Raw genomic sequence first — 25,772 nt, 5'->3', positions numbered from 1 at the left:
TTAGGTAATATAATCAGACTACTTTTAGATTACTTTTGACCTAACTTCTTTATCACATTGATTTAAATTACAGTCTTGAACCATAAAAATACAAAAAGTAAGAAAATATATTCCATTCCAAGTGCATTTTTGTTCTGGAAGTGAACTAATCCTGTAACATTTGCATTATAATAAAACCTTTTAAAAACTTAATTGGCGCTGATGGCATTATGGGGAGTGCGCCAACATACAGTGCATTGCGTCCCGAGTTCGAATCCCGACTCTCAGACTTTTTCCGATCTCACTTCCACTTAGCAGCTCTGATCTGTTCTATCAAAGGCGAAACTGCGGAAAATAAACGTTCACTTGCGTTTTTTATAACTTAATGGGACTGTTAGCAAAACGCTCTAAGTATATTTTCAATTAGCTGGGATCAGAGTGACTCATTTGAAGATGATGTAAACTAGTGCACAGAAACTTTAGCGCTTCTAATGATGTTTGCTGAGATAGTGAAGAGACGCAGAGAGGAAACGCCTTTCAGATCGATCACAAACGCACACACGCGCACACGCACACGCGCGCGCCTGCCCGCTTGCGCGGATCTATTACAGAATGCGCCCAACCCACTCCACTCAGAGAGAGAGAGAGAGAGAGAGAGAGAGAGAGATACACAGGCACGCGTCCGTTCGTCTCTCTCAGCTCATCATCAGCATCATCTCTGCTCTCTTACCGGCAGCGGGCAACCAGTCACCCTCTTCCTCCTCTTCCTCCTCCTCACCGCGACCATCAGTGACTCTTGGTACCGGCGTCTCCGGCACGATGCGCGATGGGTCAGGCGTGCGGACACTCGCTGCTCTGCCGTAGCCAACAGTACCAGAACCCAGCGGCGGCCGAACTGTGAGTACCGAACTCGATCTCTATTCAAAGACGCGAGGATGAGAACCGCGCGTTGCGGTCGCGTCGCGGTCGCGTCTGTTGTGCGTCTTCAGCATCAATCAGATCTTTATGATATCACATCCGGATCAGAAGCGGCTTCACACACTTGTTCGCTTACTACTCCACGCACAACTACTACTACGGTAATACTGTGGTACTTTAGTGCGGTACGTTTTTATGTACTGTGATATTCCAAGTTACTTTAAACACGATAGTGTCCAAAGTACCACAGTAATGCCATAGTACTTTATTGTGAGTGTTGATCTCGGTCTTTTGTGAAATCTGAGCACAGTTTGGCCAGGTGTGAGACCTTTTAGAAATATTAGAGATGATGTGAACATTTGTGAATCTATAGTGTGGCCAAAGCAATCATGACATTTAGTCTGTAGTGGTTATATATTATTAATCTAGTGATGTTTGTCCTCTTTTCAGGTGTTATTTTAGTAGCTATTATTTATATGCTGTTATAAAATGAATTCATACTTGAGTGAGCTTTTATTTTTATTTTGGTTAAAATATAAATAACAAAAATGTATTTTAGTTTTAGTAATTTGCATGCACTTTTTTCTTTTTTTCTTAAGTTAAATGAGCTTTTTTAGTTTTAGTAATTTTATGTGCTTTTGTCATTTTATTATTTTTAATTTTCTATTTAGATTAATTCTAAGTTTCAGCTTTAGTCATTTTCTTAAGTGCTTGTCATTTTTATTTTGGTTTAAATATAAATAACAAAAATGTATTTTAGTTTTAGTATTTTAGTATTTTTTATGCACTTTTTTTCTTGATATTTAAATTTTGCTTTTTTATTTTTAGTAATGTGCATGCACATTTTTTGCCTTTTTTCTTAATATTTTAATTTAGCTATTTTAGTTTTAGTAATTTTATGTGCTTTTGTCATTTTATTATTTTTAATTTTCTATTTAGATTAATTCTAAGTTTCAGCTTTAGTCATTTTCTTAAGTGCTTGTCATTTTTATTTTGGTTTAAATATAAATAACAAAAATGTATTTTAGTTTTAGTATTTTAGTATTTTTTATGCACTTTTTTTCTTGATATTTAAATTTTGCTTTTTTATTTTTAGTAATGTGCATGCACATTTTTTGCCTTTTTTCTTAATATTTTAATTTAGCTATTTTAGTTTTAGTAATTTTATGTGCCTTTGTCATTTTATTATTTTAATTTTCTATTTAGATTTTTTGTCACAGCTTTAGTCATTTTCTTAAGTGCTTGTCATTTTTATTTTGGTTGAAATATAAATAACAAAAAATGTAGTTTAGTTTTAGTAATTTGCATGCACTTTTTTGCCTTTTTTCTGAATATTTTAATTTAGCTTTTTTAGTTTTAGTAATTTTATGTACTTTTGTCATTTTATTATTTTAATTTTCTATTTATTTTTTTGTCTCATCATTAGTCATTTTCTTAAGTTTTGCTTAAAATATAAATAACAAAAAATATATTTTAGTTTTAGTAATTTTTATGCACTTTTCTTTTTGATATTTTAATTGACCTTTTTTTAGTTTTAGTAATTTTATGTGCTTTTGTCATTTTATTATTTTAAATTTTCTATTTAGATATTTTTTTTGTCATCTTTAGTAATTTTCTTAAGTTTTGGTTGAAATATTAATAACAAAAAATGTAGTTTAGTTTTAGTAATTTGCATGCACTTTTCTTTTTGATATTTTAATTGACCTTTTTTAGTTTTAGTAATTTTATGTGCTTTTGTAATTTTATTATTTTTAAAATTTCTATTTAGCTTTAATTTTTCAGTTTTAATAATTTTTTTAAGGGCTTTATCATTTTTGAATGTGCATTTATTTGTATATTTTCAGTTTTCTTTTTAATTTTAGCTTTAGTAATTTTGTAATGTGCTTTTGTTATTTTCATTAGTTTTTTATTAATATTTAGCTTGATTTTTGTTTAGTTGTAGTAATTTTATATGCTTTGTAATTGTATTATTTTTATTATATAATTTTTAATTTCTTATTTCAGTTTTAGTAATTTTTTTAATTGCTTGTCATTTTTGAACGTGCATTTATTTTTTCAGTTTTCTTTAAAATTTTAGCTTTAGTAATTTTGTAATGTGCTTTTGTCATTTTTGTCATTATTTTATTTATTTTTAAAGATTTTTTAAATTTAATTTGAATTCTCTTTTCAACAATATTTTTCATTCAGAGAGTTATTAAACAAAAGACAATAGAGCACTTTCAACATAGCAGAAAAGTAAATCAAATGAGATTAAACTAAATATTCCTTATGAATAAAATAAAAATAATAATATAATAAGCAAAATAATAAATCTAAACAAAGAGATCAGAAGAAAAAGATGACAAAGATCATAAATATCTGCTCCAAAACTCTCAAATAATATTTAGAACAATAATATATAATCATAGTACATATGAACATACAGTATAACACCAATATTGACATTTATAGCAACTTGGAACATTGGTAAAATGAAGAATAAATAAATAAAGCACCTTTTTAAACAGACATTGTCACTTGGAAAGTAAATAAAATACAATTTCTTTCCCCTTTTTGTGTTCTCTGTTTCTTAAAGATCAGATGCCAAATTGTTTGTCATTTTTATTTTGGTTAAAATATAAATAACAAAAATGTATTTTAGTTTTAGTAATTTGCATGCACATAATGTTTTTTTTTTTTTTTTGCTTTTTTCTTAATATTTTAATTTAGCTTTTTTTGTTTTAGTAATTTTATGTTATTTTGACTTTTTTTTTTTACATTCTATTTAGCTTTAATTTTTTATTTCAACTTTAGTCATTTTCTTAATTGCTTGTAATTTTTATTTTGGTTAAAAAATAAATAACAAAAATATATTTTAGTTTTAGTAATTTGCATGCACTTTTTTGTTGCTTTTTTTCTTAATATTTTAATTTAGCTTTTTTGTTTTAGTAATTTTATTTTATTTTGTAATTTTATATTTTTTTTTACGTTCTATTTAGCTTTAATTTTTTATTTCCGCTTCAGTCATTTTCTTAATTGCTTGTCATTTTTATTTTGGTTAAAAAATAAATAACAAAAATATATTTTAGTTTTAGTAATTTGCATGCACTTTTTTACTTTTTTTCTTAATATTTTAATTTAGCTTTTTGTTTTAGTAATTTTATGTTATTTTGTAATTTTATCTTGTTTACATTCTTTTTAGCTTTAATTTTTTATTTCAACTTTAGTCATTTTCTTAATTGCTTGTGATTTTTATTTGGTTAAAAAATAAATAACAAAAGTGTATTTTAATGTATGCACTTTTTTTCTTGACATTTTAATTTAGCTTTTTTTTTAAAAATTTAGTTTTTTTTTTTTTTTTTTTTAGTTTTAGTTTGAATGATTTTTAAATTTCAAATTGTGTTAAATTGTTTTTTTCTGCCAAGAATTGTAAATCTAATTTTTCTATTTGAATAAACTGTAACAGGTTCTGCATCCAATGCTAATAGCTTACTAATAACTAATTTTTCGTTTAATAATTCTACTGCTTAAATGCACTTATTTCATTTGGTTTAGTAATTTTTTTCCTTTCCCCCCCCCCCCATTTTCTCCAAATTTCTTTTATATTTTAATTATTTTTTTGTAATAGTTTTAGTTAATAGAAGCAACTCAGAGGAAAGAAGGAGGCAGATGCATGTGTGTGTAGTTTATTGTACAGGTTTGTCCATTTGTGAGGCTCAAATATCCTCTCTAAGACGGTGAAACATCCCGTCAAGCGTCTTGTCAAGAACATCTGACGTGTCGTCTCTAGTTAAAAGGCTCATAAATGTTCCAGATGATGTTTGTCTGTAAACCCAATGATTTCTAGGAGGGTTTATTTAGGGTCAGGTTAGGAGATCATTGACCTGATAGAAAACACTGCCGGTCTGTGAGTGTGTGTGTGTTTTATTGTGGCAGGTGTGTTCCTTTTCTAAACTTTATTCTCAGCAGAACTCCAAACAAAGCGTGTATCAGCAGAGAGAATGAATCATCTGTGTCTCTCGGAGTCTATTTTAATCGCCGCTGCTCACGTTTCTGAAACCATACCTCTGTCTCGCTCGCTTTGCTCTTCTCGCGCTCATTTGAGAACTTAGAGGAGGTTTGCATCCGTCAGCGTGTTTAAAGTCAACTTTGAGTCTGTTTACTTTCGTAATTCATGTTCCTATTGTGATTTGATCAGCAGTTTGTTACTTTTTCAAAGACAAAAGTTTGTCTTAAATCACTTTTCAGCATCATGTTGTTTACTGTTGGATAAAATCAAGGTCTTTAATATCTTGCAGAAGTAAAAAAAAAATGTTGACTTTCCTGTCTTTCATTTCTAACACTCTCTAAAGATTAAAGATATAGATTTGTAGCTTTATTGATGTTGTAACAGAGCTGAGAGTAATTCATTGCATTTTTCTAATTTATGTGTCATTATAAATTATACAAGCAGTTTAAGTAAAAAAATTGTTAAAAAAAATATTTTAGAATTTTAATTTAAAAGAAAACTGCAAAAAAAAAAAAGCATGAATTTGTACATATATATGCATTATTTATTTATTTTTCAATCCAAAAGGTTTTTTTAGGCATTAATACTTAAATATAAAAAAAACTAGAGTAGTACAAAGGCTTAACATTACATTTTATATAATTAATACTTTGATTAATGAAGGATGCATTAAAATGCTGAAAAGTGCTGGTAAAGACATTTATAATGTTTCAAAAGATTTTTGTTTCAAATAAATGCTGTTCTTTTGAACTTTTTATTCATCTGTGAATCCTAAAAAAATATATATATATTTGGTTTCCACAAAAATATTTGGCAGCACAACTGTTTTTAATATTGCTAATAATCAGAAATGTTTCTTGCAAAGTAAATCAGCATATTAGAATGATTTCTGAAGGATCTGAAAATTCAGCTTTGATCGCAGAAATAAATTACATTTTAACAGATATTTGCATAGAAAACATCTGTTTTAAATTAGAATAATATTTCAGAATTTTTAATGTATTTTTTAATCAAATAAATGCAGATTTGGTTAGCAAAAGAACATTAAAAAATCATTTAAAAATCATAATATTTACAAAACGTTTTTTCAAGTACTATACAGCTCTAAATTTAAAGTGAAGAACATTAATTCAGATAATTTTGTATTTATGTACTGTAAGTGTCTGAGCTTTGACCTTTGTTTAGACAATAGATTTTAAAGTCAGTGTGAACTGACTATTGAGATTATAATCATTTTAAGAAAATTGTAGAATTTCAATTTTAAAGAAAACTGCAAAGAAAAAAAAAGAGCATGAATATGTTTTCATAGATCATATAGAAACACTTCTTATTCATTGTACACACTATGTCCATGTTTTATTTATTTACACATTATGTACACTACTGATCAAATGTTTGGGATCGGCAAATTCACATTGCAATAATCAAAATCATTAAAATGATGAAAAGTGCTGGTAAAGACATTTATAATGTCTATTATCTATATCTATTCATCTGTGAATCCTGAAAAATAAAATGTATTTGCTTTCCACAAAAATATTGGGCAGCACAACTGTTTTTAATATTGCTAATAATAAGAAATGTTTCTTGAGCAGCAAATCAGAATATTAGAATGATTTCTGAAGATAACTTGACTCTGAAAACTGCAGTAATGATGCTGAAAATTCAGCTTTGATCTCAGAAATAAATTACATTTTAACAGATATTCACATAGAAAACAGCTGTTTTTTAATAGTAATAATATTTCAGAATTTTTACTGTATTTTCTTTTATTAAATAAAATTTACAAAAATTTAAAATCATAACGTTTCCAACTTTTGTCAAATACTATAAATCTGTAAATTTAAAATGAAGAAAATGAAATAGGATAGTTTTGTATTTATATACAGTCAATGTCCGAGCTTTGAGCTTTGTTTAGAGTCCTACAATAGATTTAGCGAGAGTGTGATAAAATATAATAGAGGAAAAGTTGTGAAAGTATAAACAAAAGATCTCTCTCTTTATCTCTCTCTCTCACTCTCACTCTCTCTCTCTCTGTTCCACCCACACACTCATTTCCACAGCTTTCCACTTGATAAAGAGCCCCTTCACACACACACACACACACACACACACACACACACACACACACACACACACACACACAAGTGTGTGTTTGTGTGAAGAGTGTGTGAGAGCGAGGGCGTCCCACTCCAGACAGAAGCGTGATGGCAGTGGCTTCACCTCTCTTTTATTCCCAACACGCACATTTATCAGAGTGTTTGTAAGGGGTTTGTATTGTTTTTGGCCAGTGTCAGAGTGGTTTTACAGCTTAAGGGTGTGCGCCTTTCACAGCAGCTTGCGCATCAGTGTTTTCTGTGCTGACGGTCATTATGCTACTAAACACAAAACCTTGTGTCTGACAGCATCAGAATGCAGCTCTGTGACGATGATGATGATGATGATGATGATGTCGTCTGTCCGTTATGATGTTGCCATGGAGACCAGATGAGGTTATTAGGGGCGAGAGAATGAGAAAGTCTTTCAGACCCAGCGCTCGGGTCACTGCTCATCGCTCGTGAATCGTCGCATTGTAGAAAACAGAACAACAACACGTCTGAGCCGGACACTGACGCTTACCAGCCCACATTTACATGTCAACACCTAATCAACATTCACAACTTTAACAGGGGATTTTTGGTACTCATTTATGACCCTGGAGCAAAAAAACAGTCTTAAGTAGCAAAAGCCAAAAAAATATTGCATGGGTTAAAATGATCAATTTTATGCTTTAGGATACAAAGTAAAGATCATGTTCCATGAAGATATTTTGTATTTATGGCATTTAAGTAATTTTTGATTAGTAATATGCATTGCTAAGAACTTCATTTGGACAATGAAGGTGTTTTCTCAGCATTTTGATTTTTTTTGCACTCTTAAATTTCAGATTTTCAAATAGTTGTATTAAATAATATTGTCCTATCCTGACAAACCATACATCAATGCAAAGCTTATTCATTTAGCTTTCAGATTCTTAATATTGACTCTTATGACTGGTTTTGTGGTTCAGGGTCACATTTGACATGCAGAAAGATTAGTCGTTTGCATATATAAGTCTTAAGGGTGTTTTAACGCTGTTTTTTTCATGCACCTGTCAAGTTTGAGATTTTGGGCTTTTTGGTTTTTCATAGTGTTTTTTCAGACTAGTGGAAAGAAAACACCCAGAAAACACTGTTAAGTCTTTCTTTTATAGCACTTTATCTATTTGTGTCAATAGATTTCAATTGCAATACATATTTTAAAAGGCCGTGAGTTTTTCTCCTACACTGAGCCATAAATCTCCACTTTAGTAGCACTTACACACACCACACTTGACATTTTTATTCCTGTCTATATCCCAAAGGTTTTTACAGAGGGATTTGTTCATATATAATTTGCTTGATTTTATACAATATTTTACCCCCCCCCCCCCCTCCCCTCAAAAAAATAGTGTTTTCTGCCTGTTCTAAGTATTTTCTGAATTATGGAGTTCTGTTTATAAAAACATTTGACTCTAATGTGTAAAAAAATTTTTTTGAAACTGACTTCATTTAGTGTTTAGATTTTTCTACTAGAAATGTTTGCAAATATTTAATTAAATAATGGCTCATTTGCGTATTTAAATCTAACATTTTAGAAAACTTGTAATACAAAAAATGTTTGCAATTATCAATGTAATCAACTAACCTGGTAAGTAAGGTCATAACTATTAGTTAATTTGTCTTGCCTTTAAGGTATAGTAGAATAAACTGTGTGAGGGTCAGAGAGATGATAGAAAAAAACAGTTTATTAAACATTTCTTGGGTGAAAAAACCTTGACTAATGAATAAAAGCATTGACTGAAAAATCTTAGATGTGGACCTCAAGAAAACTATAATTGTAGAGTAGAAAACAAACAAACCAACAAACAAGAAACTTAAGTTTTTGGCTAGTGAAGATTTTTGCTGAAACAGTTTTGGAGGGCCGAAATCATTGACTAAAACAGTGAAGTTTCACTAAGCATTTTTATTCATTTATTCAACAAGTCACTTAACAATAAAACTGAACATTGCATACATGTAAATGAATTTCAGCTGTGCGGATGCTAGGGTTGGGTTGACAATATTGATTTGTTGTTTTTACTCAATCTTCATTTTGATGACACCGTATTGATTCTTAAATCGAAATATTGAGCTGTGCAGTTTTTTCTTGATGCATGAAGAAAACTTCACTGAACGTTATTTGTAACTCCTGCCATTTAAAAATCACGTTAAGATTTGTTACTTTTGATAAATAAATTACATGTTGTCAGTAAGCAAATGTGTGTTTTTTAGCTTTTGTTTGGGGTGATCATTGTCTCCAGACATGAGGTCAGTCTGACAAAACTTGCATTTGAGGACATTTGGGGACGTACTCAGAGGTTGCCGTGGTAACAGTGTTTGGGCCCCTCTGTCTCAGGTGCACACACACACACACACACACACACACACACACACACACACACACCTGGTGTGAATGCCCTCAGGCAGTGCCACATTCTGTGTCTGTTTTGTGCATCTTGTTGAGGAGCGTTTGCATTAATGATTGTGTCTTAATTGGCTTGTTTCAGTCATTAATCATGTGGCAGAATTTTTGCAGTCGGCATGCGATTATAACAGAATGAGGATGATGTATTTATCCCTGAGGCTGAATTAATTATTTTCAATTTTTTGATAATAAATTAAAGTTGCTTAGTGGCTGTTCTGTTACAGCCCAGAATGTGTGTCGATGTAGTTTTATTGGCTCTGTATTCTCTTGTTTTAACGTTTTGTTTATTTTTCAACTGCTTAAAATGATCACAGATTGATTTTACAGTACGTGTGTTGTTTTTTTCATGCATTGGTCAATTTAGAGATTTTGGGCTCTTTGGCATTTCATAACATGTTGTTTCAGACTAGTGAAAAGAAAATATCCAAAATTTACTTTTAAGTGTTTTCATTTATTGCACTTTACCTGTTTGCATCTGTAGATTTTGATTACAGTATATTTTTATATGTTGTTTATGAAAATTATGAAGTGAAGAGTTGGTTTCTCCACTTCAGCAACACTTACATACACCAAGACTTAGAGTTTTATTTCTATCTATATTCTGAAGGTTTTCATAGAAGGGTTTGTTCATATTTCATTCACACACTGATTTATATGACATTTTATTAGTAAAACATGGTGAAAATGCATATTTTTAAAGGCAGTGAGTTTGTTTCTTCACTTCAGCAGCATTTATGTACACCAAAACTTAGAGCTTTATTTCTATCTATATTCGGAAGGTTTGTATAGAAGGGTTTGTTCATATTTTATTCACACTGATTTATATAACATTTTATTCTTAAAAACATGGTGAAAATGCCTATTTTTAAAGGCAGTGAGATTTTTTTCTCCACTTCAGCTGCACTTACATACTCCAAAACTTAGAATTTTATTTCTATCTATATTCTGAAGGTTTTTATAGAAGGGTTTGTTCATATTTCATTCACACTAATTTATATGACAATTTATTCTTTAAAACATGGCAAAAGTTCATATTTTTAAAGGCAGTGAGATTTTTTTCTCCACTTCAGCTGCACTTACATACACCAAAACTTAGAATTTTATTTCTATCTATATTCTGAAGGTTTTTATAGAAGGGTTTGTTCATATTTCATTCACACTAATTTATATGACAATTTATTCTTTAAAACATGGCAAAAATTCATATTTTTAAAGGCAGTGAGATTTTTTTCTCCACTTCAGCTGCACTTACATACACCAAAACTTAGAGCTTTATTTCTATCTATATTCTGGAGGTTTTTATAGAAGGGTTTGTTCATATTTCATTCACACACTGATTTATATGACATTTTATTAGTAAAACATGGTGAAAATGCATATTTTTAAAGGCAGTGAGATTGTTTCTCCACTTCAGCAGCATTTATGTACACCGAAACTTAGAGCTTTATTTCTATCTATATTCTGAAGGTTTTTATAGAAGGGTTTGTTCATATTTCATTCACACTGATTTATATAACATTTTTTTTCTTAAAAACATGGCGAAAATGCCTATTTTTAAAGGCAGTGAGTTTTTTTCCTCCACTTCAGCAGCACTTACATACTCCAAAACTTAGAGTTTTATTTCTATCTATATTCTGAAGGTTTTTATAGAAAGGTTTGTTTATATTTCATTCACACTGATTTATATTACATTTTATTCTTAAAATCATGGCAAAAATGCATATTTTTTAAAAGGCAGTGATATTTTTTCTCCACTTCAACTGCACTTACATACACCAAAACTTAGAGCTTTATTTCTTTCTATATTCTTAAGGTTTTTTATAGAAAGGTTTGTTCATATTTCATTCACACTGATTTATATGACAATTTATTCTTAAAAACATGGCGAAAATGCCTATTTTTAAAGGCAGTGAGTTTGTTTCTTCACTTCAGCAGCATTTATGTACACCAAAACTTAGAGCTTTATTTCTATCTATATTCGGAAGGTTTGTATAGAAGGGTTTGTTCATATTTTATTCACACTGATTTATATAACATTTTATTCTTAAAAACATGGTGAAAATGCCTATTTTTAAAGGCAGTGAGATTTTTTTCTCCACTTCAGCTGCACTTACATACTCCAAAACTTAGAGTTTTATTTCTATCTATATTCTGAAGGTTTTTATAGAAGGGTTTGTTCATATTTCATTCACACTAATTTATATGACAATTTATTCTTAAAAACATGGCAAAAATTCATATTTTTAAAGGCAGTGAGTTTGTTTCTTCACTTCAGCAGCATTTATGTACACCAAAACTTAGAGCTTTATTTCTATCTATATTCTGAAGGTTTGTATAGAAGGGTTTGTTCATATTTTATTCACACTGATTTATATAACATTTTATTCTTAAAAACATGGCGAAAATGCCTATTTTTAAAGGCAGTGAGATTTTTTTCTCCACTTCAGCTGCACTTACATACACCAAAACTTAGAGCTTTATTTCTGTCTATATTCTGGAGGTTTTTATAGAAGGGTTTGTTCATATTTCATTCACACTGATTTACATAACATTTTATTCCTAAAACATGGCGAAAATATATTTTTCTCTCTGTTGACAATATTTTCTGATTAATGCAGTAATAAAAAGAGTTATCTAAAATCCCCACAGTAAAAACATTTAGCTGTAATATATCAACAAAATCAAACAGGAATTTTGAACCTGGCCTTGTCCAATATTCAGATTTATTCTCTGGAAATCTATGCAAATTAGCGCAAATTAAATTAGTAAATTTGTTTGTATATTTAAACATAACATTCAGAAACTGTGTAATACCAAAAATGTTTGGAATTCTGAATGTAACAGAACATTTGATAGAGTACGATTTCTTTTAGTTACCCTCTTTTTTTACCCTATGTCTTGCTTTAATGTGAAAAAATGAGTGAAAAGCAGAAAAAAGACATTTCTGTCAGAAACACCGGATCACAAGAACAATTCATTTAACACAATAGAAGAGCAATCAAAGACACGCTGTCCTTTATACAGCTCTGAGATCCCATTTGACAATCTGAAACAGATAAGACGCTGTAAATCATGTCCTAAATGTCATTTGACGGCTCGTATGATGGTGAAGAGGATTTGTCTTGTGTTAAAGGCTGCAGGAGGAATGTGCTGGAATCACAGGCGGTGTATGTGAGCTTATTTAGATTCAGGCTGAAACGCACGGATCAGGGTGACGCCGCTGGACAGAGACGAGCGTGACATGTCATCTTAACGTGTCAGACTGAATGTGAGAATAGAGTCAGACACATTTCAGACGCAGCAGGTCCGATTCATTCATGTGCTGTTAGAAACGTTTGGATGCATTGTGTTTCTTTTCCATCCACTAATCTCTGGGCACTTGATTATAATTGGTCAGGTGTTTCATTGTGTGGTCTGACGTTTGTGTTGAATGGCTCTAATCTCTATAATTGATTGTTGTCTGCGGCAGGTTATTTCCTTCAGATCCGTAGCTGTGCTCATTCAATCTCTTTATCAATATTTCATGTGCTTTTATTTATTAATTTGTTAAGTACACATGCAATAAGTGCAGTTTATTTAGCGATAACAGCCCTCTGCCCATATGTTAAGCTTTATATTAGTGTTTTTGAGAACAGGAATCGTTCACTGCTGGCTCTATTGAAGAGCCTCATCTGATCTGATGTGATGTCACCCACTCAAACTAAAATTACATCGTCATTGCTTATTTAGTCATTAGACAATCAGTGATCAATGTGGATGACACACACACACACACACATGTTTGTTTTTGTGAATTGTGGGGACATTCCATAGACGTAATGGTTTTTATACTGTACAAACGATATTTGCTATCACCCTACACCTTCCCTACACCTAAACCTAGCCCTCACAGGAGACTGTGCATATCTTTACATTCTCAAAAAAACGTATTCTGTATGATTTATAAGCCTTTTGAAAAGTGGGGACATGGACAATGTCCTCATAAGTCACCCTCTCCTTGTAATACCTATGTCATACCCATGTTATTACACACATTTGTGTCCTGATATGTCACAAAAACAAACACACACACACACACACACACACACACACACACACACACACACACACACACACACACACACACACACTCTTTGTTGCTGCATTAGTTGGTTCAGAAAGAGGGTTTTTATGATTGACTCTCAGTGGTTGCTGAGCAACTAATGGGTCTTTCATACAGGTGAATGACTTCATATTCAAGCCCCAAAACACTCGGACCAGTGTGTGTGTGTTCATATATCTGTTTCCACAATCTCTAGATCTGTCAGCATACAATACTTAGAAACTTTGATGTTAATAATCAAACATTGCTTATTCTTACTTAGTATTTTTGTCTTGTTTCTTGTCAAAATATCTAAAAAATTCCTTAAGATGCATTTACTAGATAAGCAATATAACATAAGATTTTCTTTTTCCTCTTTCAAAAACAAATATACAGAAATATTTTGTCAAGAAATACAACATCAAGCAGAACACAAACAAAAGTGGGGGGATAAATATAATAAATATACATCATGGAGGGTGGAACTAAATATTCAAATAACATTTTTAATATGAGAAACGTTTTTATACATTTCTTGTATCTAGTAATTGAAATCAATCAGTTATAAAATAAAGTTTATTTGTAAAATTAAGTTTTTTTTTTTCAGAACAATTTTAAAGAGGGAGTAATAGACATTATTTTTGTTTTTTGTTTTTGTCACCTTTAAAGTGTTTTCAACTACATCTGATCCAGTATTACAGTAAAAAAAAAAAAAAAAGGATCGTAGATTTATCTATTTTAATTATTTTATAAAATATATATAAAAAAAAACAAAGATATGCTTCCAAAAGCCTTCAAATTATTTACAGTTACAAAATAAGTGTGTAAGTGTGTAAGTGTTTCATTTTATAAATTACAAAATGAACATTTTGGTGAGACAACCAAATAAACTTGTTAATAAATGTGTTACAGGAATAGTAACTATATGCAATGTCTTAAAATGTATTTCCTTTGCCTTATTTGGCAGTAAAAATGTATTATTGTTGACCATATTTTCTTAGTAAAAAGTATGAAGAAGAATTCAATATTTAGTCTTGTTTCCAGTGGGGGAAAAAGCTAAAATTAAGTGCAGTTTGCTTAAAATAAGTAACATTATCTGCCACTGGGGTAAGTAAAATACTCTTGATTTAAGAATATTTTACTTACCTACTTATGTTTTGCTTAAAGCAAGACTAAATATCTTATGCCATTTGCTTATCTAGGAAATGCATCTTAATATAAAAATAGATATTTTGTCTAGAAACAAAACAAAAATACCAAGTAAGAAAGCCTGTTTTGCAGTGTCCATTATCAAAAAGTGTCTGCAAAATATATATGCCAGAATAAAAAAAATAATTCACAGTGATAATGCACAATCCAAATAAAACAAACAAACAAAATGCATTTGATTTGACATTTCTGCCTAGCATATTATGCCTATATATTAATGTTATTTTAAGTACTATTACACAAGAGAATGCAAATAATGCTTTTATCAAGTTTCTTGAGAACAATTTCTTTAACAGACCAGAAGATAAATAGAATCAAAATCTGAAACAGATTTACATTTGGTGGTATTTAATTGAGATTAAACAATATTCCCTTTGTGTGTGTGTGACTGTCATGTGGTATTTTGCTTGAAAGCCTCTTTTATATGGATGACTTACACACACACAAACACAGATAGCTGTGATTTAATTTTACTGACCTTTCAAGTTCCCCATGATAATGTGTTTTAGTGTAAAAACCATCAGCGAGCTACAACACACACACACACACACACACACACACACACACACACACACACACACACACACACACACACACACACACACACACACACACACACACACCTGTTTTACAGCCTGCAGGAGTGTCGTCGTTCTGCCAAAACAAATCCGCCTTTTGCATGCAGAGAGAGTGTATGTTTGTGTGTGTGTCAGAATCTGTTTCCCCTTCAGGCTGCGTGTCGCTTCACTGCCGTCTGTCTGACAATTTCACACAGGGCTTTGTATTTGTGTTTGTGCATCTCTTATGTTACACACTTTTACTCTTTTTTTTATGCTGTTTCTCTCGGGTCTGTAATCACCCCAGACTCGTTCAGAACAATAATAATCCATATGTGTTTGCAGTGGCTGATTCTTAAAGTCCCTCTGAAGTGTCTCGAAATGCACATTTTGTTGATGTAATTTCATTTAAACAGAAAATCAGACCGCCACATGAGTGGCTCATCTCTTTTTTAAAATACCCAGTAGTGTTTTGTTTGTCACCTTTAACAGCTTTTGACATCCACAGAGGTATTCTTCCATTAATGTGACTAAAGCAAAACAGTTTGTAGTAAAGCAGATGATGTAGAGTGTGAAAAGTGAATGTTATGTCAGTGCCGCAGTGTTATCTCTTCATCTTTTTAATGCATAAGATCTCTGAAGATTTGCATTGTTTGATCTCCTCCATTGTTCTTTGCACCAAAAATGAAAATGTGTTAAAATATGCTCACTCCTAGGCCATCCAAGATGTAGACGAGTTTGTTTCTTCATCAGATTTGTATAAATGTGTCATTCCATCACTGTCTCACCAATGGATCCTCTGCAGTGAATGGGTGCCATCAGAATGAGAATCCAAACAGGCATTCTGAGTGTTGTTGGTTTTCAAACACATTGCTGTGTGGTTGCTAGGATGTTTCAGGTGTTGTTTGTTTGAGTGTTCTTTAATTTCAAACATGTTGTCATGAGGTTGCTAGGGCGTTCTGAGTGTTGTTGGTTTTCAAACACATTGCTGTGTGGTTGCTAGGATGTTTCAGGTGTTGTTTGTTTGAGTGTTCTTTAATTTCAAACATGTTGTCATGAGGTTGCTAGGGCGTTCTGAGTGTTGTTGGTTTTCATACACATTGCTGTGTGGTTGCTAAGGCGTTTTGGGTGTTGTTTGTTTTCAAACACATTGCTGTGTGGTTGCTAAGGCGTTCTGAGTGTTGCTGGTTTTCAAACACATTGCTGTGTGGTTGCTTGGATGTTTCAGGTGTTGTTTGTTTGAGTGTTCTTTAATTTCAAACATGTTGTCATGAGGTTGCTAGGGCGTTCTGAGTGTTGTTGGTTTTCATGCACATTGCTGTGAGGTTGCTAAGACATTTAGGGTGTTGTTTGTTTTTTAAACATGTTGCTGTGTGGTTGCTAAGGCATTTTGGCCGTTGTTTGTTTTTAAACATGTTGCCGTGTGGTTGCTAGGGCGTTCTGAGTGTTGTTGTTTTTTTTTAAACGTTGTAGTGTGGTTGCTAGGGCGTTCTGAGTGTTGTTTGTTTTCAAACATACTGCCGTGTGGTTGCTAAGATGTTTCAGGTGTTGTTTGTTTTTAAACATGTTGCCGTGTGGTTGCTAAGATGTTTCGGATGTTGTTTGTTTGAGTGTTCTTTGATTTCTAACATGTTGTCATGTGGTTTCTAGGGCGTTCTGAGTGTTGTTTGTTTTTAAACATGTTGCCGTGTGGTTGCTAAGATGTTTCAAGTGTTGTTTGTTTGAGTGTTCTTTGATTTCTAACATGTTGTCATGTGGTTTCTAGGGCGTTCTGAGTGTTGTTTGTTTTTAAACATGTTGTTGTGTGGTTGCTAAGGCATTTTGGGAGTTGTTTGTTTTTAAACATGTTGCCGTGTGGTTGTTAAGATGTTTCAGGTGTTGTTTGTTTGAGTGTTCTTTGATTTCTAACATGCTGTCATGTAGTTGCTAAGGCATTCTGAGTGTTGTTTGTTTTCAAACATGTTGTTGTGTGGTTGCTAAGGCATTTTGGGTGTTGTTTGTTTTTAAACATGTTGCCGTGTGGTTGTTTAGATGTTTCAGGTGTTGTTTGTTTGAGTGTTCTTTGATTTCTAACATGCTGTCATGTGGTTGCTAAGGCATTCTGAGTGTTTGCGTGTTCTTTGATTTCTAACATGTTGCCATGTGGTTGCTAAGGCATTCTGAGTGTTGTTTGTTTTCAAACACATTGCTGTGTGGTTGCTAAGGGGTTTTTGGGTGTTGTTTGTTTTCAAACATGTTGCTGTGTGGTTGCTAAGGCGTTCTGAGTGTTGTATGTTTTTAAACATGTTGCCATGTGGTTGCTAAGGCATTCTGAGTGTTGTTTGTTTGGGTGTTCTTTGATTTCTAACATGTTGCCATGTGGTTGCTATTGGGTGGTGTTTGTTTTTCAACATGTTGCGTGTGGATGCTAAGGTGTTCTTAGTATTGTTTGTTTTTTAACATATTGCAGTGTGGTTGCTAAGATGTTTCAGGTGTTGTTTGTTTTAAAACACATTGCCGTGTAATTGCTAAGGTGTTCTGAGTGTTGTTTGTTTGAGTGTTCTTTGATTTCTAACATGTTGTCATGTGGTCGATAGGGCGTTCTATTATGAATGATTAAGTTTGTCAATACTTTTGTCTTTATGGTCATATTAACCAAAATTTCTTTCATATTCTATGTTATCTTCAAATTCGTTTATCATAAAAGGTAAAAAAACAGCCTTTACAAAATGTTTGTACAATTTAAAAATCAGAAAACAAGTGGCAAAGTCTCCTCATTGTCAGAGAGACTGTACATTTTAAATGCATAAATCTTCCAAATGCATTTTTTGTCAATGTTTTGCAGCACACTGCTTACAGATAACCTCAAGGCTAACATATTCATACTAACAGCCAAAAAACTTCAATTTTGCTTTCACTGGAACTTTAAAGTTTTTCGTTTGTCCTCCAGTTATTATATTTCATATATATTTCACACTGTCTTTTTAGAAAGACCGAGATAAAATACTCCCTTATACTCCTAAATAGCTTTAAGGTTTGTGCACTTTCTAAAGAATGTGTCAGTGTGTGTGTGTTTGAGAGAGAGAGAGAGAGAGAGAGAGAGAGAGTGAGAATTAGCATTCAGTGTAGAGGTTGAGAGTTCCTGTAGAACAAAATTCTCATATGCAAATACTCAAAAGCAATTTTTCTCTTTGTCAAAGCCTTTCTCTCAGGGACAGCACCTGTCTCTCGCTCTCTGTCCGTCTCTCTCTCCGTCTCACTTCGGCTCATTAACAGTCTGACTTCACAGTAGTAAACTGACCCTGAAAGAGTCGATGAGAACAGAATCATTTTCCTCTTTTCTGCCTCTGATCCTCCAGAGATCTTTGAGGAACTCAGAGTCTGTGAGTTTGATTACAGGAATATTCAGTTCATCTCTGTGTGTGATTTCTGGATGTAAACCGTCCCTTTATGGTGTCCTTGCACATCAAAAGCTTTGGGCTCGTTAGGTTTTTCGATGTTTCTGAAAGAAGTCTCTTTTTCTCACCAAAGCTGTTTATTTGATCAAAAACACAGAAAAAAATAGTTAAAATATTATTACAATTTGAAAACAGTTGTTTTCTATGTGAATGTATTTCAAAAACTAATTTATTCCTGTGATGCAATGCTGAATTTCCTGGTGCTGATTCTCTGAGCTCAGGTTTGTGTTTCTAGAAGGTCACGGTCAGGTCAAAGGTCATGGAAGCCTTAAACTTTAGTGTGTGATGTGTGTGTTAAGCTCAGGTGGGAGAGTGTTACCCTTAGAAAATGTACTGTGGTAATCACAGTTGTTTCATTAATTATTGCTATAGTGAAAAATCTCAATAAAAGTGTACAATCCTTTGTAATCAAAAATCAATCTCCTTTTTTTGATGAGAGTGGCGCTGATACTAAACAACCACAGTTTTACTGAAAGTTTGCTGTGCTGTTTACCATGGTACATTTTTGTGAATAGAAATATCACATATTGATGTTTCAATAAGTCTTTGATTAACTTCTGTAGAATAACATCATTTCATACAACTGTGGAGAAACACACACAAACACTCACTTGCTCACACACACACACACACACACACACACACACACACACACACACACACACACACACACACGCATACAGTATATGCACATTGCAGGTGTTAATAATTCATGAGATTCTTCAGTCTATCTGTCTCTCTCTCTGTGTTTAATAATGAATACATGCAAAAGAGACACTCTTATGGGCTTCTTCTGTCTCGAATTCACCGCCACACTGCTGGAGTGTTATGGGTCGTGGCCAGGATGTTGCTATGTGAATGCTAGGGTCGTCTTAGTGTTTTTTGTTTTTTGTTTTTTTGCCATGTGGTTGCTAAGAAGTTTTGGGCGTTGTTTGTTTTAAAACATGTTGCCATTTGGTTGCTAAGGTGTTCTGAGTGTTTTTTTTTTTTTTTTTTTAATTGTATTATCTTGTTGTTGCTAAGGCGTTCTGGGTGTTGATGTGTGGTCTGAGTGTTTGTTTTTAAATGCATTGGCGTGTGGTTGCTAAGGCATTCTTAGTATTGTTGCTGTGTGGTTGCTAAGATGTTTTGGGTGTTGTTTGTTTTAAAACACGTTGCCGTGTGGTTGCTAAGGCATTCTGAGTGTTGTTCGTTTGAGTGTTCTTTGATTTCTATCATGATGTCATGTGGTTGCTAGGGCGTTTTGAGTGTTGTTTGTTTTTAAACATGTTGCCATGTGGTTGCTAAGGCATTCTGTGTGTTGTTTGTTTTCCAAACACGTTGCTGTGTGGTTGCTAAGGTGTTTTGGGTGTTGTTTGTTTTTAAACATGTTGGTGTGTGGTTGCTAAGGAATTCTGAGTGTTGTTTGTTTTCCAAACATGTTGCCATGTGGTTGCTAAGTTGTTCTTAGTATAGTTTGTTTTTAAACATGTTGCCATGTGGTTGCTAAGTTGTTCTTAGTATAGTTTGTTTTTAAACATGTTGCCGTGTGGTTGATAAGATGTTTCAGGTGTTGTTTGTTTTAAAATAAGTTGCTCTGTGGTTGCTAAGGCGTTCTGAGTGTTCTTTGTTTGAGTGTTCTTTGATTTAAAAAATGTTGTCATGTGGTAGCTAGGGCTTTCTGAGTGTTGTTTGTTTTCAAGTGTAATGTCTTGTTGTTGCTAAGGCGTTCTGAGTGTTATTTGTTTTCAAGTGTATAATCGCGTTGTTGCTAAGGCGTTCTGGGTGTTGATGTGTGGTTGCTAAGGCGGTCTGAGTGTTGTTTTTTAAATCATGTTGCTTTGTGGTTGCTAAGGTGGTCTGAGTGTTTATTTTTAATCATGTTGCTGTGTGGTTGCTGGGGCGTTTTGGGTGTTGTTTACATTTAAACATGTTGCTGTGTGGTTGCTAAGGTGTTCTGAGAGTTGTTTGTTTTCAAACATGTTGCTGTGTGGTTGTTAAGCGTTTTGGGTGTTGTTTGTTTTTAAACATGTTGCTGTGTGGTTGCTAAGATGTTTCGGGTGTTGTTTGTTTTAAAGCACGATGATGTGTGGTTGCTAGGGCGTTCTGAGTGTTGTTTGTTTTTAAACATGTTGCCATGTGGTTGCTAAGGTATTCTGAGTGTTGTTGGTTTTCCAAACACGTTGCTGTGTGGTTGCTAAAGCATTCTCAGGTTGTTTTTTTAACACGTTGCCATGTTGTTGCTAAGGTGTTCTTAGTATTGTTTGTTTGAGTGTTCTTAGATTTAAAAAAATTGCCATGTGGTTGCTAGAGCTTTCTGAGTGTTTTTTTTTTTTCAAACACATTGCTGTGTGGTTGCTAAGGTGTTTTGGGTGTTTGTTTTTAAACACATTGCTGTGTGGTTGCTAAGGTTTTCTCAGTGTTTTTTTTAAACATGTTGCTGTGTGGTTGCTGAGGCATTATGAGTGTTGTTTGTTTGAGTGTTCTTTGATTTCAAACCTGTTGTCATGTGGTTGCTAAGGCATTCTGAGTGTTCTCTGATTACAAACCTGTTGCCATGTGGTTGCTGAGGCGTTCTGAGTGTTGTTTGTTTTCAGGTCATGTTGCCGTGTGGTTGCTAGAGCGTTCAGGAAACATGTCATTGTTATCGGGATTGTGTTTTGTGCTGCTAGCGGAGCATAAATGACACACGTCAGCCTTAAAATGCAGTTTCTGGATGTTGGTTATTCCCTAGAGTCCGTCTGTTTGTTTCCCGTCACTCCAGACTGGCTCGCCTCATCATCATCTTCATCATGTTCCGTGTGAAAGTGTCGTTTTGTACAGTACACAGCGCTCGGCATGTGTTCGGATGAATAAATAACCACTGAACTCATAAATACATGGAGCCGAGCGCATCCGCAGGGATTTTACTAGAGACTAAGAGTCAAAGTGTTGCCAGCAAAGTGCACTTAATAGGGATTAAAGAACAGTGCTGCTCATGATTGTGTTTTAATGTGTGTGTAAAACTGACATCAGCAGTAAAGCTGCTCTTCTGTGAACTCACACACACCAGGTGCTTGGGTGATTTTATGAAGCCAAACTGACAGAGATGTGAGCAGAAAAACAATGAAAAGACCTCAGGAGGAGTAGAGAGAGAGAGAGAGAGAGAGAGAGAGAGAGAGAGAGGAGACTTAGAAAGGAACGATGGAGGAGTTTTCAGGGAATTGAGTAATGGTTTGATGTTCTGGGAATGTCTAATTGAGTGACCTTCACTCCAGCGTCCCACAGCGATTTAACACACACACACACACACACACACACACACACACACACACACACACACACACACACACACACACACACACACACACACACACACACACACACGCACACACAGGCTGTGCTCAGAAAGTGATACATTCTGCACTACATTTATTTTTCACAACTTTTTCAGCAGTACATCATAATGTAGCCAGCATTTTGCTACATTAGTTATCATCTCATTATGTTCAGCAAATGGGGTTATTTTGCATTCTGAAACATTTAGTGTAAAGTCTCTGAACTTTTGATGTGTAATATTCATAAATGTATTCATCATTTGTAAGATTTTCTAATGTTTTAAAAAAGCTTCTTCTGCTCATTGAGGCTGCATTTATTTGATCCAAAATATAGTAAAACTGTGAAATATTATTACAGTTTAAAACAGCTGTTTTCTATGTGAATATGCGTTAAAATGTAATTTATTTCTGTGATGCAAAGCTGAATTTTCAGCATCATTACTGCAGTCTACAGTGTCACATGATCCTTTAGAAATCATTCTAATATACTGAATTGCTGCTCACGAGACATTTCTGATTATTATCCATGTTGAAAACCTTTGTGCTCCCCAATATTTTTGTAAAAACTGGGATACATTTTATTTTTCAGGATTGAATAGAAAGTTCAAAAGAGCAGCATTTACTTTTGTAACATTATAAATGTCTTTACTGTCACTTTTGATCAATTAAATGTGTCCTTGATGAATAAAAGCAATCATTTCTTTCATCCCAAACTTTTGAACAGTAGTGTTCCAGAAAAAAGTAAAAGTGTTGATCGTGAGTTCATCGTTTAGAGCTGTATGATAAATACCGATGATGCTGATTTCAGATCTGTTTATCATATTGATGGATTTCTCTCTCTTCAGTCCCATTTGTTTTCTTTTTGTTATTTTTTTTCGCTCGTCTGGTTTGAGATCATATCCGATGATGGAAGCTGATTTGAATCTTCAGGAGGTTGATTGTTTGCTTTCGTGTTTGTCGGATGTGATTTGATGCTGGATGCGTTCTATAGAAGTGATGGAGTTTGACAGTGTTGATGAATCTGTTGTTTGTGGAAGTGCAACTGAGAAAGTTGCTCTATAAACACATGAATTATTCAGACAAAACAAAACAGCACGTGTGTGGGAGTGTGTGTGTGTGTGTGTGTGTGTGTGTGTGTGTGTGTGTTCATGTGGCAGCAGGCTTTCTTTAGGAATGTATAATTCATAACTCGGAGCAACAGAAACAGAAGAAAGCATATGGAGTTCATGCAGTCTTTAGCAGCCCTGAAATACTCTCTCTCTCCTCTCTCTCTCTCTCTCTCTCTCTCTCTCTCTCTCTCTCTCTCTCTCACACACACACACACACACACACACACACACACACACACAGTATTTCTATCCTGATTCATTCTTCACTTCTTTCTCTGTTCTGTTATTTATGGATGGACCTGCAGAATAGGGGATGAAGCCATGGATGAGGATGAAGATGCAGAAGGAAAATCTCAGCTGTGTCTACACAGCAGTTCTAGGCATTTGAACATATTTGAACTTTTCATTTGAATGTGTTTGTAGTGGTTAGTAGGCCACTCACTAGGTTTAGATGATCTGTTTAGCTCAGCGTTTCACTTCACAAAACAAGCTTTATGCTTTTAAAGTAGCAGCACTGCACCAAAATGATCTATTTCTAATAGGGATGTTCATTTCGGTTATTTTTCCTAACCGATTATTAACTGTTAACCGTCAAAGTTATTTTAAATTAGAATTTAATTCAATTAGAAAAAATAAATGTCTGTAACCCGTTAAAAATACCAACATTTGTTTTCCAGGGATTAATTTTAAATGCCAAAAAGCAGCAAACAACAGAACACTAGGATTCCCTAGGGTTGCAAAAAAAAGTGGAACATTTCCAGTAAATTTTGGAAACATTCTAGAAATTTTGGAAACTTTCCAGGAATTTTTGAATCTTCCAAGGATTTTTGGAAAGTTTCCGTAAAGTTACCAGAAATTTCCCACCCTTTTGCAACCCTAGGGTTTACATTGTCACATTGTGCATCTGTTTAGCTCGGGGTTGCAAAAAAGTGGAACTTTCCAGTAAATTTCGGAAACATTACAGAAATTTTGGAAACTTTCCAGGAATTTTTGGAATCTTCCAGGGATTTTTGGAAATTTTCCACCCCTTTGCAATCCTAGGATTTATAAGTTTTGATATATTTACGGTAGTAAATTTACAAAACATCTTCACGGAACATGATCTTTATTTAATATCCCAATGATTTTTAGCATAAAAGAAAAATTTATAATTTTGACCTATACAATGTATTTTTGGCTATTGCTACAAATATAACCGTGCTACTTAAGACTAGGTCACATTTGTAGTTTTTGACTAGGTGTGCAACACAGCTTTTAATTATACACTAAGTTGTATTTCATGGTTCATTTCTTTGTTGCATGTTTGTATTTATTTGTGCTTTCTTACTTTAATACATTTGTTTGTTTGTTTTCTTTTGTTTAGTCTAGCTTTCTCTCATTTTCTTTGCTAACTCTCTCTCTTTGTAATTCTCTGTCTGTCTGGATTATAGCTGCTCTTTCTGCGTAAGTGCTTTATGCAATCTGCTCTTTGACACACACACACACACACACACACACACACACACACACACACACACACACACACACACACACACACACACACACACACACACACACACACACACACACACACACACACACACACACACACACACAGAGAGAGAGAGAGAGAGAGAGAGTCCGAATGCTTGTGGACTCATTTACACACAGACGCATGAATAATCATTCGGCTTTGAGGCAGATTCGTTGGTATTTGCTTGTGCTGCTCTTTCCTGACAGTAGTGCTGATATGATAATTAGTAATGAATAATTATGAGAGCTCATGATGAATATTGATGAGTTTACACAGGTTTGTTGTTTTTCCTCATCAGTCAAACACGTGTTTTGTTCTGTGTTATATTACAGACAATAATAATGTGGTCATAAAAACAGAATCAGCTTAATTAAAACGGGTTGGTCGGAGTGCACACACACACACACACACACACACACACACACACACACACACTAAAGGCCACCTCAGTCCTCCATCAATTAAATATGAAGGTGCTGTTATCTACCTATCACTCACTTTAAGGGCTCTTCCTGTGTGTTAGAGCATTATATTCCGCTAATAAAAAATGAAGTTTTCATATGTTTATGGTAGGAAATTTACAAAATATCTTCATGGAACATGATCTTTACTTAATATCCTAATGATTTTTGGCATAAAAGTAAAATTGATCATTTTGACCCATACAAAATTGTCAATCCTGAGGAAAGAAAAGTGTGAGATTTGAAGCCGAAGGAAAAGAGAGAATGATAAGTTGAATTTTCTTATCAGAATTGTTAGATTTAATCTCAGAATTGTAAGAATAAAGTCAGAAATTTTAAATATAAACTTGAATTTACCTTCTTTTAATTTTTTTATTCCATGACTTCCATTGACTACTGCTTGAAATCAGTCATTTTCTGCCACCAGATTTACTTTAGTTACTTTAGTTAATTTTGCGTTACTTTTTTAACCCTGTTAGGCCCACTGTTGTAATATTAAAGTCAGAATTTTGAAATATCAATTTTACATTATATTTATTTCTTATTCAATGACTTCCATAGACTCTTACTTGAAATTGGTAATTTTCTGCCGCCAGATAGGCTTCACCCACAAAAAAACGTCATCACTGTTTGCAAACACTTAAATTGGTCTATATGCCACTTTGTAGCATCATAATTCTGAGGGAAAAAAGACAGAATT

The 25,772-nt window shown here is 33.4% G+C and overlaps 1 protein-coding gene across 2 annotated transcripts in view; it reads left to right on the top strand.

Moving 5' to 3' along the window:
- The first annotated feature begins 695 nt into the window (after window positions 1–695).
- Window positions 696–25,772, top strand: part of pde2a (phosphodiesterase 2A) — a 255,223-nt gene continuing 230,146 nt past the window's right edge. Inside the window, exon 1 of one of the 2 annotated variants that reach the window (XM_073817601.1) lies at window positions 696–876. In XM_073817601.1, coding sequence (XP_073673702.1) covers window positions 806–876 — 71 coding nt within the window. In that variant the 5' untranslated portion in view covers window positions 696–805. The remainder of the gene's footprint in view (window positions 877–25,772) is intronic. The other variant, XM_073817604.1, reaches the window with a different exon arrangement.

The sequence above is a fragment of the Garra rufa genome, chromosome 14 (assembly GCF_049309525.1).
Source record: "Garra rufa chromosome 14, GarRuf1.0, whole genome shotgun sequence".
Classification (NCBI taxonomy): domain Eukaryota; kingdom Metazoa; phylum Chordata; class Actinopteri; order Cypriniformes; family Cyprinidae; genus Garra; species Garra rufa.
Note: the sequence above shows the minus strand (reverse complement) of the source record. Positions and strands in the feature narration are given on the sequence as shown.